A 13,251-nucleotide genomic window follows, 5' to 3' on the forward strand; every position below is an offset into this window, starting at 1 on the left:
GGAACTGGGATGCGAGACCAGTCGGAATGACTGCGCTTCTTCCCCTCGCACTGTGTAGCACGCACGACCACCATCTTGGCTGTGGAAGGCCCACCTCACAGAGGCCCTGCTGCTGTCCTCTGTGGAGGGAGGAACGCTCAACGAGGCTACCCCCGCTTCATCCCAAACTAGGCTCAGGCATGAATACCGTGCAGACACAGTGTTGGAGTTAAACTAATCTTGCCTTTTGTCTTCAAAATGTGTCTTTTGATGAAAAGAGTAGTATGCACCATTTGACTGCTAACGGTGATCAAAGATCAGAACGAGGGACAGGCTTACAAAAGGTTGCTATTAGAAGGTCAGCCATTTTCAGTAGTTGCTTAAGTAAATTTTGGCTTTTCCTCTTTACACTCCCCAAACTAACTGTCACATATGGGACACTTGCAGTCACAAAGCTTTGGAGGACTTGCTTTTATGTTGGTGATTCTCATCAAAAGGCTGCCCGTTAGAATCACCTGGGAAGTGTTAGCAAAAATAAGATGCCTAGGGGCGCCTAGGTGGCTCAGAAGGTTAAGTGTCCGACTCAGGTCATGATCTCACAGTTTGTGGGTTTGAGCCCCGTGTTGGGCTCTGTGAGGACAGCTCGGAGCCCGGAGCCTGCTTCAGATTCAGTGTCTCTCTCTCTCTCTCTCTCTCTCTCTGTCCCTGCCCTGCTGAAGCTCTGTCTCTCAAAAATAAATAAAATGATGAAACCTTAAAAAAAAAAAAAAAAAATGATGGCTGGGGCTGTCCCAGAAATTGAGTGTTTTGGTCTTGGGCAGACCTGAGCACACACATTTTGTAACAGCTCCCCAGTGATTGTGCTGTAGAAGTCAAGTAGAGAGCAACCGCCACGATGGCCCCTCTTGTCTCCCACCGAGCTTTTCTTTTTTCTTTTCTTTTTTTTCCTTAAATTTTTTTTAATGTTTATTTCTGAGACAGAGAGAGACAGAGCATGAGTTGGGGAGGGGCAGAGAGAGAGGGAGACACAGAATCCAAGCAGGCTCCAGGCTCTGAGCTGTCAGCACAGAGCCCGACGCGGGGCTCGAACTCGCAAACCGTGAGATCATGATGGAAGTCAGACGCTTAACCGACTGAGCCACCCAGGTGCCCCTCCCACCAAGCTTTTCTGTAAAGCCGTGATGACATGAGCTGTTGTCCTCTAAAATCTCAGAGCAAGGTGTGCTGACCAGAGGCATCAGCAGCACCTGGGAACCTGCTAGAAATGCCGAACCTCAGGCCCCACCCCAGACCCGTGAATAAGAATCTGTTTTCTAATTAGAGCCCTCTTGGGGTCCATGTGCATATTCACGTTTGAGAAGCAGGGCCCCACGTAAATGTCAGTATACTCTCATTTTAAACGGTTTAAAACCCAGGGAGAGCTGCCTTACCTCTACGTGGCCATTCAAACCCCCCTGCCCTGGCCCCCATGTATGGAATCCCACCAGCAGCAGCATGCCCTCGATAAGTACCAACTTTGATTCTCCTGTCCCTTTATCTTCCATTCTCTCCCACCAGATCACCTCCACTTTTCCCTTCCCATCTGTCAGTGCTTGATAAATATCAAATATATTTCTTAGGCTTTAACAGTTTAATCTGCTACAGAGCTGTCCCCTTGTGTTTTCACCTTAAGGCCCACTGTCAGCCTTTGAAAGGAGGGGCATGCCCCCACCCCCACCCATACTTATGGAATCTGGCACAGGATGAGCACACCTATTTATATGAAGAGCATAGCAACAATTTATAAATATAAGCATATGGATCGGTAGTGACAAATATTAGATTATTAGGCGAATAATACAAAGGCTAATTTAAGAAAGAATAATAGTACAGTCATCTGAAATCATTGTTTAATTCAGCTGCACAAGAGAGGGATAAACGTTTTTCTCACCAGACTTTATATTTCCTCAAATTTGCCGTAACAACAGCTCACGGCCTTTCAGTTTTCACTATAGAAATCACTTAAGAAATGCTTTTTCAAAAAAAAAAAAAAAAAAAGAACTGTGCTAGGAAGTGAGGCATACACCCCGACAGAACCGGCAGACTAGGAAGGGTCACCAGATAGGGAAGGGAGCGGTTGCTTGACCTTTCTGTACCATATGAGTTTTTTCTAACTATGTGCATACCTTTGCTTGAAAAAAAAAAAAAACTGCCTCAAAAAAAAAAAAAATGCTTTTTCGTCATCAAAAAGAATTAACTATGTAAGAAAGTTATATTGCCACAAAAAATTAATAGTATTCAGTAGACTTATTCAAATGGTGATTCTGCAGGCTCTCAAAGTGCTTTGTACTTGTTTATTGAGCCTTTAATAATCTGCATCTCTGTTTTGAAAGCAGGATGGGGACACCTGGGTGGCTCAGTTGGTTAGGTATCTGACTTTGGCTCAGGTCATGATCTCACAGTTTGTGAGTTTGAGCCCCGCTGGGTGAGCTCTCTCTCTCTCTCTCTCTCTCTCTCTATCTGTGCACCTTGTGGGATTCTCTCTCTTTCTGCCCCCTCACTCACTTGCACCCTCCCTCCTTCAAAAAAAAGAAACAAAACAAGCAAGTAAGCAGGACATTTTAGCTTAAAACCACCACTTAGCTGCTGGAAGCCTTCTTAGTCGTCTCTGAATTTTTCATAAAAATAAGTCTTTAATTGAATGAAAAAATTTTTCTCCTGTTGTCACTTTTGATACAGCTAGGAAAGCAATTTGTGAAAACACCTTCAAACCAACCATTTACAACTCCTGTGGAAATGTTAAGAATCCGGACATTCTCTTCTTTCTTACTCTGACGTACATTGACTTTTACTCAAGAATAGTGTTTACCCTGAAACCTGTTGATCAGGAAATGGAGGTGTGTACTTCAGTATGAAAAATGAGGCCATTTCCCCAAGGCACTGTTGAAACTATCAAAGGATTATTAAGCACTTAAAATGTAAATAAGAGGGCAGCCTTCCTTTGTATGTCTAACTTTAACTTGCTTAATTAAACTATAATAATGAAAGCTTTTCAGAACATGGTTTTCCATGATACAGGAGGAAGAAGAAATATCGTCAAATCTAAAAATGGGTAATTATGAAAAATGCAACATGTATTTTCTGGTCAATTTCTTATACCATCAGAAATAAAACTCCCTATGGATACATGGTCCTTCTCTTCATTGGTTGAAAGCTAGACCAAGATTTCTTTTAGTATGAGGCCCAAATTAGCAGATAGGTTGAGTTTTCCAAGGGTAGTAACCTTAATATTGGAAAAAGCTGTAGGAGTAAAAATTGCCAAGGTCTTTGGGTAAAGGAAGAAGAGGAACCATAGCCAGGAGCTCTGGGGAGCGAATTTGAAAATGGTTAGTGTTCTTCCATTAGAAAGATTCGGAGAATATTCTCAGGCATGCTAAAGGCTCCTCTGTGGGATTTTTCAAAGTGAGAAAGCCTTGTTTGTAAGTGTGTATTGGCTGGTTTGATTACTGATTCACGGGAAACTTCCAGTTTTTGATCCTGTCAAGTTCAAGCAAAGTCTGTCTCAAAGACCATTGTTTCTTTTCTTTAAGATTCTTAGTTCCAGGGAACTTCCTCTTTCACTCCATCTATCCATCTATCCCCCAACTGCAAAACACTGGTTAATCAGAACATCTAACAACCCTAGCTACTAGCTGTTGAGTCCCTAGGGCGTGTCAATAAAATGGTTTTTTTGTACATTCCCCTCTAATCTTTGCCACAACCAAGATAGATAAAGAATCCCAAGAAAAGTGAGGGTCATTTGCTTGCCCAAGTTTCTACAGCGAGACATTCCAATTCAGACTTTTTATATTTCAAATATGGGCTGTTTAACCACTATGTTATGTTGCTTCATCACTACTGTCAGTCTTAGAAAATGTTAGTAGAATCTTGCCATTATCATGTTGGCAGCCAACTGAAATTTTTAGGAGTCTTACCCACCTTGGATCTTTACAAATGTGCTTTGTTAGAAAATGGCGGTATGGTGTTTTCATATGTGAAGCAAAAGTATTGATGAATTTTACTTTTTGTGTGTGTGACCACAGATTCAAGTGACTGTTAGGCATATGCCATTTCTTCAGTATCTTTATGTATTGATACTCAATTTATCTTTTCTGAGCATTATGTTAGCATTTGAGGATCTGATGTTTATAGTTTATAGTTTAGTTTATTGCCACTTCTTACCCCGGGGAGTTTAAAAACATTGAGGCTGTAGACCTGCTACCAAAGATTCCGATTTAATGCTACTAGTTGTCATTAAAATATATATATATATTTTTTTTAGAACGGGCTGACTTATAACTCCTGAAATGTTCAGTGATACTTTTTTCTTTTTAAGTCTAATGTGGTAGCATTATTTGTGAGACCTACAGCAAATAAAATATTCTACAATTAAGGACCAGATTAGTCTGCAGGTATAATCCAGGAGAAAAGTACACAGGCGATCTGGTCAGTTTATCTTGGAAGCATCTTATTTGTCATGTTCTCTCTAAAACTGGGAGAAGTAACCCCACCTCCTGGCAAGAAAACCAGTCAAGGGAACCCAGACCATTGTCTCAGGGTGGCTGAGGCCACTGAAGGAAGGAAATCCTGTTCTAAGGAACGTCTCCACTTTTCCTTCTGGAAACCCTTTTCTTCCTTGTGGGCCCGTCTCTTTACTGACTCTGATTTGACTCCTTTGAGGTGTCTGTTCTTTGGTTATTTGTTGCCAGATGGGATTTCAGCAAACTAGTCTTCTTGCAACATATTTCCACACTTGCCTGTAACCTCGGACTTACATAGCTCTTGAAAAAACTTGGAGTTAGAAGCCACACAGAACACTGCAGACGTCCTCTGTACTTCATTTTGGATGGGTTCGCAGGCCAGAGGCTAGAGTTCAGTAGACCTTCTATAGATCAAGGTGCACGAATTAAAGGTCTGGGATGTCTTAAGCTGTTTTTATATGCCAGCTTAAACCAAGAAGAATAGGGAGGCGGAAGAGGGAAGTCACCAGAGTTGTCTGCGTATGCTTTTCCAAAAGAAATTTCCATACCCAACATGATGATCGGACTTACTGACACACGCATTTCTTAGGAATCATAAAATAATCTTAGTTCACTTTGTGAGTGTGCGTGTGCATGTGTGAGTATGTGTGTGTGTGTGTGTTTGCATCAGCAGGAACCATATGATGAAGTGACTTCTGTCACATACCCACCTGTTACAGCTGTTGACCTGGAAACGGGTCGGCCACTGAGTTGTCATGATGATTCAATGTAGAGTTTAGACTTTGAATGTGATCAATAAGCTCTCATAGTCTATACAAAAAGACATTTCTTCTGCTTTCTTGTAGCTTAATCTTTTGATCTCGGTGTTTCTTATCACCGTGAATTATTTTCTGTCTCCACAAAAATTTTCCAGTTGAAAACACACTAGCTCTTCTGTTTATGGAACTTGTGACTCAGTAGCAAGCACGGTTTTAACAAAGCTGTGCCACGAACCCCATTCAGATAGGACCCAAAGATCATATCACATGTATTTTGCAAAGCTAAACAAATGTCTCCTGTGGCAGCTTCTTTAAAATTTGTTATCACTTTGGCCGGTGTTGAATGTCTACCACATTCTACTGTGCTGCTTCGTACTTCATAATAGTGATACTACCCCGGGTTTAACCTAGTACTGTTATTTATCAGTCCACTTACTTGATGGCATAAAACTTCTATTGCTTACGTATGGCTTGCACACTTGCGTCCTCTTGTTCTTTTTCCCTTCTGCCTGTGGGGTCTGTTTTGCTTCATTAACTCTTTGTGGTTTTGCTCTCAGTTGTGTTTAGCATGCCGTAAAGCTGGATGTCCACAAATGCATGAAATGGTCAAAATGTGCGTTACGAAACTCCTCACTGCCCTGTGTCTTCGTGCGTTCCCTGGCGAGCAGGGGCCTGTGGCTTTTCACAAGGTATTTGACTTGGCCCTTTGAGCCTCTGGCAGAGATACAGGACTGGGCCTTTTTGAATGTCAGTTCTGCACTACGAAAGCAAAGGGCAGGGGGGAGGTAGAAATGATATTGGAGATACTACAAGAAGAAATTGATGAGTCCTTTCCCGGAAACTCAGCCTGCCTTTGGACTTGGTATTCTCTTAACTTCTCTGATTCAATGTGCTCATTTTAGCACGACCTCAAGGTAGAGCAGAAAAACATGCACAAAGCGAAAAATCATTGGCCTTGAATATAGTGGTCAGGTTTATCATGGAAACCCTCGTTTGAAGAACCTTACTGGTTTACCAATTTATTATTATCACGAAGCAAGCAAGAGAAGCTTTTCTGAAGATGTCAAGATAGCTGATGGAGCATTTCTTTCTGTGGACTTAAAGGTAGTGATATTATCAGGTACATGGTCTTGCTATATTTAAAAGGATACTCTTTTATCAAAGTATTTCTACCTCCAACTTTAGCAGAACGAGTTTCTTGGATTAATACGTTTCAAAGCAGAGTAAACATGCAATGCGTCATTCCCAGTATTGTACCCCTGATAGTAGCAACTATAAAACACGAGAAATGGTGGAGACACTAAAACTCAAACGCATTTGGTTTCTAGGAGGTTCTTGTCCATATCCTGTACTGTTTATGTTACATAAACCCCATTCCTCACTTGTGCTTTCCTTCATGCGTCTAAAGTGACTGATACAATTTTCGCAGGGAGGTCGCATGGGGGGTAAGGCTCTCGGTATTAAAAAGAATCGTGCTTCTCTTGAGCAGGAGGTCAGCTCTTAAAATAGCTCCTCTTTTATCTGTACTGTTTCCACAACCTCAAAATTCCCCTTAAATGTGTGTCAGAGCTCAGAGATCTTAAAGATCTACAGCTATCAAGATTTCTGGGGAGAATGTAGGATTTAAAGAAAACTTAAATTCTGAGGCACGACTCGTACTGCTGTGCCTACTTAGACCACAGAGAATTTGGTTCGTCGAAGTGAAACACCACCTGCTTGGATGGATTTGCAAGGTTTATGTGTCTTTTCATCACATGCAACGTAAAAGCCCCCTGAGATTAAGACCCATTTTTTTCTAAGTATGTATAACTTGTGCCTTCAAGTACATTATGACCCATGATCATTTGAGAAAATGAATTTAACATTGACATGCCCTTCAATGGTAATTTGAAAAATAAATATTTTGGAATCTGCTTTTGTGTTTTAGCTAAAAATGAATTAATCTGACCCAAATTCCAAATAAATATATGAGTTTTATTTTTTTTATAAATTTATGAATTTTAAATGCTCACTGGACTATCAAGCATTTCATGAGAGGTAAATTAAATTGTTAGAAAGTATTTACTTTTACATCATTAATTTTACCCAAAAGGTTATGACAGTGACACCCGGCAGAAAGCTCCAGCTTAAGCAGTAGAGGCAACAAAAGTTAACACTTAGTCTCTCTCCCATCTCGCTTATCATCCATCGAATTAAATTTGCCATTTAGGTGAGAACACTTTATTTTCATTGTAGATAATCTTGGAGCTATTCGTAGAAAAATAATTTAGGTACGTTAAATCCCTTCTTTTCCTTTTTGTGGGTGTAAACTTAGTAGACTGAAAAGGATGACAAACCTTAAATAGAGAAAAAAGTGGCTAAATTAAAAGCATGTATTTATTGTGACACCCATTCCTATAGCTTCCGGAAGAATTACAGGGAGTAAAACCTGAAAAGTCATGACATTAAACATCATCATCATCAAATGAGGGATATTGTTTTTTTCAAATTGGGATTCCTCCAAGCTGCAGCCACCAGGGAATCTTCTCAGGTCCAACTAGACATTCAGACTCGCACAACCCAATCTGCTTTGCAGATACAGGACAGGGAGTAGAAGCAGGACACTGGCCGGCATTTCTGTCTCACAGGAGTCCTTGGAACAGTCCAGAGGCTAGTCTGTGCTCTCAAATGTCAGCCTTGGAGCAAGAAGATGAGAGCCACCTTGATGGGTGCAGTCACATTGGCTTAGGAGCTCCCATGTTGCAACTATGTCAGAACCAGAATTTCTGTAAAAACCCCACGAACAGAGCTAGGAAATGTCCCTCAGAGGCTGTGAGCAATGACAGGGTTCACCCAGGGGACAGAAACCTGTGACTTTTCACAGGTTTGGGAAGTTCATCCACAGCTTTCCCAATTCAGATGCAGCTTAGTAATTAAGAGACACCTTCACCCCAAGCCATGCTGCCCAGTCACGTAGCCGATGGTCCACCTTTACCAAGTTTGCAGAAGGACACAGCTAGAGAGTGAATCCAAGATCAAGCTTGTTTACAGTGCAGGAGAAAGGGATTCACTAACCCGTTTCCCACCCTTCATAACTCAGAAGCTCATACATTCCTTTCCTGTTTTGCCACGGAAGGAGCTTTTCCTGATTAATTTCCAGCCACCTGAGTTTGCCCTAGATAGCATTATCTGGCATATCTAAAACTCACTAATTTGCATCTTCCTATGATGCTCAGAATAATAAGCTTCTAAGAGTGGTAATATTTGGGAAAATGTTAGTTTTCCTATAGGCTTAAAAACAGATTTTCCGGGATTGTAAATATTTATAGCACTCATGGATAATTAGTCCTAAAACAGGCTGACTTTCTATTTGAGGAGGATTTAATAGCTTCTCCGGTTAATTCCAAAGCATGTTGGTAATGAACTGTTATCTACAGAGCGTGTGTGTTGCTATCTTATTTCTTTACCAGGTGTGCATTGAGACATACATATGTAGCTGTCACCAGCGTAGTATAAACACGGCTGTGCGGGCAACTCTCAGTCAAATGCTGGGTGACTTGGCTTTACAGTTACGACAAAGGCAGGAAAATACGGTGAGCAATGTTGCCGGTGTCTCTGTGTAACTGCATGCTGTGTGTTCCACATCCTAGACGCTCCCTCCCTCACCCCCTGCCGGGGCTGCTTCCTGCTGAAACAGTAGGAAGGGCTTGCTTGGTTTAGAAGAGCATCGATTCATATAAATTAAGCTCTTTAAGTATATTTTTGCCTGTTTAAAGCTTTGAGAGTCGTTTCTCTTTATGGTTTCTACTCTTTTTTTCAGTCGTTCTTTTATAATTCACTTGTCTTTTTAAATCATTTTTTAAAACTCAGATTGAAAGCTTTTATATAAAAACACTGGACTGATATATTAAGAAGTATCAGAAGTGAATTCAAAATTAGGAAAAGTTAATAGCAGTCGATTACATGCTTTAAGGTTTGGTGTCTGTGTTTCTCTCCGTTAACTAAAAGATTGTGCGGGGGGAGGGGGGTCTTCCTTCACCTGCTGGTACCATGGGGGGATTGGGGTGGGGTGGGGGGGGGAGAAGCTGGATTTGACTTCTCTCTGTCATCAAAGCCGATTAGAGCTTATTGATCCAAACTTGAACAGATTGTCTAAAATGAGCATTCCCGGGAAAAATATAAACGTAACTGGCTTCTTGTATATCCTGTCTTTTGGGAATGTTAATGAAGAGATGATTCCTGTTCAAAATAGGTGTGTGGTTGGTTTTTTAAATCTGCCTCTGAAGAATTCAGGTTAAACTTCTTTTGAAATCCGCAAGAAGTATTCTGAATTGAACACTTTATTATTTTTTAGAATAAGGAATCTCAGTGGCAGCCTGAAACATCTCATGAGTTAACTTTACAGAAATTAAGGTCTCATGTTTCACTTAAAATCATTTCTAATTTTTACCTTCAATTATTTTCTAATTTATAGAGTTGAGTGGAACCTTCCAGCTTACCTAGTCAAATTCTTTTAGCCCTCATTTTACAGATGAGGAAGATGAAGCCCAGAGAGGTGAAATTGAAATCTAAAATGAATGAGCTTATCAGTGAAAGAACCATCACTGAACCCCTAGGCTCCTAACTGTGACTGCAACAGCCAGTGTTGAAAATACCACACTAATCTGAAAAAGCAAATACTGATTTTTTTTTCAATGTTTGCTGTGTCCGAAGCCTAAGTTTCTATTTTAAAAAATTGTTTTATCTTGACATGACGTTAGCTTACCTTTTGTTAAAAACGACTTCATTTATACTAGGATTTTGAGTATGATAATGTGGGAATAGTAGTTTAAAAGAAATTCACATTGTAAATGGAAAACATGCTAAGGGAAAAAACATTTAAGAAAAAATTGTTAAAAACACATCTTACTAGAGATAAACCTCAGATGTTGAGAATCTTATATTAATCATACATAGTTCATCCTTGCTAAATGGCAACATGACGAAATACTATAATAGAAATGATGTCTGAATGTCTTAAGAGGAACCATTAAATGAAACTTTGTAATTTCAAAGTGATTTCACTTATGTTAGTTCACTTAATCTTATTTTTAAATTTTTAAGTAGGAAGGTATTTGGTTTCAAGTAAAATGACTTAGCCTGTTAGCTCATGTTGTTCTTCTAGAAGAACGGTAACAGGTAAAGCTGTAGAGGTCTGGATAAAACTTAGATGGTGAGGTGTCTGGCCGGCTCAGTTGGTGGCGTGTGGGACTCTCGATCACAGGGTTATGAGTGTGAGCCCCATGTTGGGTGTAGAGATTGCCTAAAAATAAAATCTTTAAGAAAATAAAAACTGACAGGGTTATCTGCCTCTGTCCCTGGTATTGTATGTCTAACCAGCCCTCTGGTCCTGCTCATCACTGACCATCTGGACTTACCCAGCCTGAGGCAAGATCCCAAATTAGGTGGAAAATTAGCATTTCCTGTTATTTCCTTTCTATTACTCATGCAGTCCCGGGAGATGTGTCCATGTCCCAGAAAAACAATTCTCAGGATCCCAATATTTGTAGCATTTGTGATGTCAACTAGAGAGAGACGTAAGTTTTGTCAGCTAAGAATGGCGATTAAAGGGAAGAGGTCTATAGGCACAGTGAGGTTCATTCGAAGGAGAGTTTATGTTCTCCCATGGGAACCTCACATTACCTGGGGAAGATATGTAGCATGACCCATCACAGGAAGACATCATGGGCCATATCAGAAGTAGGAAGACTTAAATACAATGAAAAGAAAATAAATCTAGACTGCCAAAAGCATTAGCATGAAATGTACAGTTAACTCATGAACAACATGGGTTTGAACTGCCTGGGTCTACTAATATACAGATTTTTTCCAAATACAGTACAGTATTTTCTCTTCCTTATGAGTTTCTTAATAACACTTTTCTTCTAGCTTACTTTAATATAAGAATACAGAATATAATACATATAAGATACAAAATATGTGTTAATTGACTTATTTTTGTTATTGGTAAGGCTTCTGGCCAATAATAGGCTGTTAGTGCTCATGTTTTGGGGGAGTCAAAAGTTACACACACATTTTCAGCCATAAGGGGTGATTGGTACTCCCAACCGCCATATTGTTCAAGGGTCCAACTGTATCTTCAACCTAATGTCTATCCCCACTCCCAGGAAAGATTATGCAGTTTGATTTTGTATCATCAGGATCCCGCAGTTATTATCAAGCTTTGTTATTGAATTATTTAGATGATGAAAGCCATTGTGAAATTTCAAGTTACTAATTTCAAAAAGCAAAAATGCCTCACGTAAATTCTTAAGGGGTAGGTGGTAGTGTTTCTCTTGTCCTTTAAAAACGATTCAGATGTATTTCCTCCAGAAAATGCTGTTGTACACTTGTATTTAGCCACTCACTGAGCTGTAGACATTGACACGGCATTTCACAATGAATGCTATGGAAGCAGCTGAGCTTTCAAATTGAGGAACAAAGAATAGGAAAGATGTGTGCCTGTAACAAGTTTAAAAAACAAAACAGTGCCCTGGGATGATTTACAAGTCTGGTAGTTGATTAGCCTGAAAATGCTCTCTTCTTTTCCAGTGCTCAGATGTGGGGGACCTAAGAGGCTTCTACTCTCCTTTTAGTAGTCACTAAATTCTCTTTGCAATAGGAAGTGGGCCTAATTAATAGTAAACGTCTTTCCCTTCCTGTTCTCCCCTCCCCCAAGGTTCTGTCTCTACCCCGATAGTTCTACACCTGCCTAGCCACAGCCCAGAGTGGTTGGTCTGGTCAGACAGTTGGAAGTTAATATGATCCCCCATCAAATAGGAAGTAAGTGCTTCTGACCAGCAGTCATCTTTGAACCTGTATTTTAAAGTTCAGAAACCTGATCCTTCTTATTATTAAGAGTCTGTATTCATTAGGTGCCAATCAAAGTGTCATCTGTGACCTTGGGACAAACTGTCTGTACAAAGGTAACCTGTTTACATAGGTATGGCTCTAAGTCCCAGCTCAGCACCCTGGAATCATAAATAAAGTGCATAACGGGCTTAAATTTCTGGGAAGACTGTGGACTCTTGAATGAACTATTTTTGGAACTGATGAGCTCGGTTCCAGACATCAGAGTCTTTTCACAAAAACCATGAGTAATGCTATCAAGACCTGGAGGGTGCACTTAGGTAAGTTAGTTGAGCCCCAGAGCGCTCAGAATGACATTTGTTTCCTAAAATTTTCCATTGCCTAAGAGTCAGAAATTGTCACGCCTGAGTCTCCTAATTGTTCTGTGTGTCTCCCTCACTAGATTATTGAAAACCCGGACGTCCCACAGGAATTCAGGAATCAAGGTATTGGATTCGATTTTTGCTAGTGCAATTTAAGAAGCGGGTGCCAACTGTGTGCTTGGCACTGGGGGTGTAAAGATGAGTGGGAACTCCCAGGTTAGTTCACCGTTCTCGGAGGTTCGGCTTACCTTTGCCTTACTGGCAATTCATTAGCTGTTACTTAATCTCCCTTCTGTCCCTGCACCCCATGCCAGCTACACCTCTTTCTGTACCAACCATCCGAAGGATATTAATTCTTCATACATCTTCCTGTTGGAGCCTAGGTTTTTTTTGTCGTTGCTGTTCTCCTTGAAGTCGGGTTTATTCATTGGTAAAATGAGAATTGGACGGAAGGTTATGGAAACCTGACTGGCACAGGGTTATTGCACCAGAAGTAAGTTTATGAAGTGCCATTTTTTTGATATATATAAAAAGGAACCTCACAGGGAGTCTTACAGGACAGACAGCTCAGTTTAAATAACAGACGAAATCAAGGTAGGGAATTTCCTTCTGACCCAGAGGAAAAGGAAAAACAAAGGTCTACATAAAATTGCCAAGCAGTTGGTTTTTTGTTTTTGTTTTTAGTTTGGTGGTATTGTTTTCTGAAAGAGGTATGAAATATCCAAATTATCTCATTAAAAAAAAATTGAGCTATATTTTATTTCAGATTTTATTCAGTAATTTAAAAACTACTGGAAAATCTGCTTTTCTTTGATATTTTCGCTT

At 40.3% G+C, this 13,251-nt stretch overlaps 1 protein-coding gene across 2 annotated transcripts in view; it reads left to right on the plus strand.

The window, feature by feature from the left end:
• The window catches only part of ARFGEF3 (ARFGEF family member 3), a 184,107-nt gene that overhangs the window by 70,596 nt on the left and 100,260 nt on the right, over positions 1-13,251 (plus strand). The window contains exons 6-7 of one of the 2 annotated variants that reach the window (XM_030316441.1): positions 8,686-8,808; positions 12,507-12,549. In XM_030316441.1, coding sequence (XP_030172301.1) covers positions 8,686-8,808; positions 12,507-12,549 — 166 coding nt within the window. The remainder of the gene's footprint in view (positions 1-8,685; positions 8,809-12,506; positions 12,550-13,251) is intronic. The other variant, XM_030316442.1, reaches the window with a different exon arrangement.

This window comes from Lynx canadensis, chromosome B2, assembly GCF_007474595.2.
Source record: "Lynx canadensis isolate LIC74 chromosome B2, mLynCan4.pri.v2, whole genome shotgun sequence".
Lineage (NCBI taxonomy): Eukaryota > Metazoa > Chordata > Mammalia > Carnivora > Felidae > Lynx > Lynx canadensis.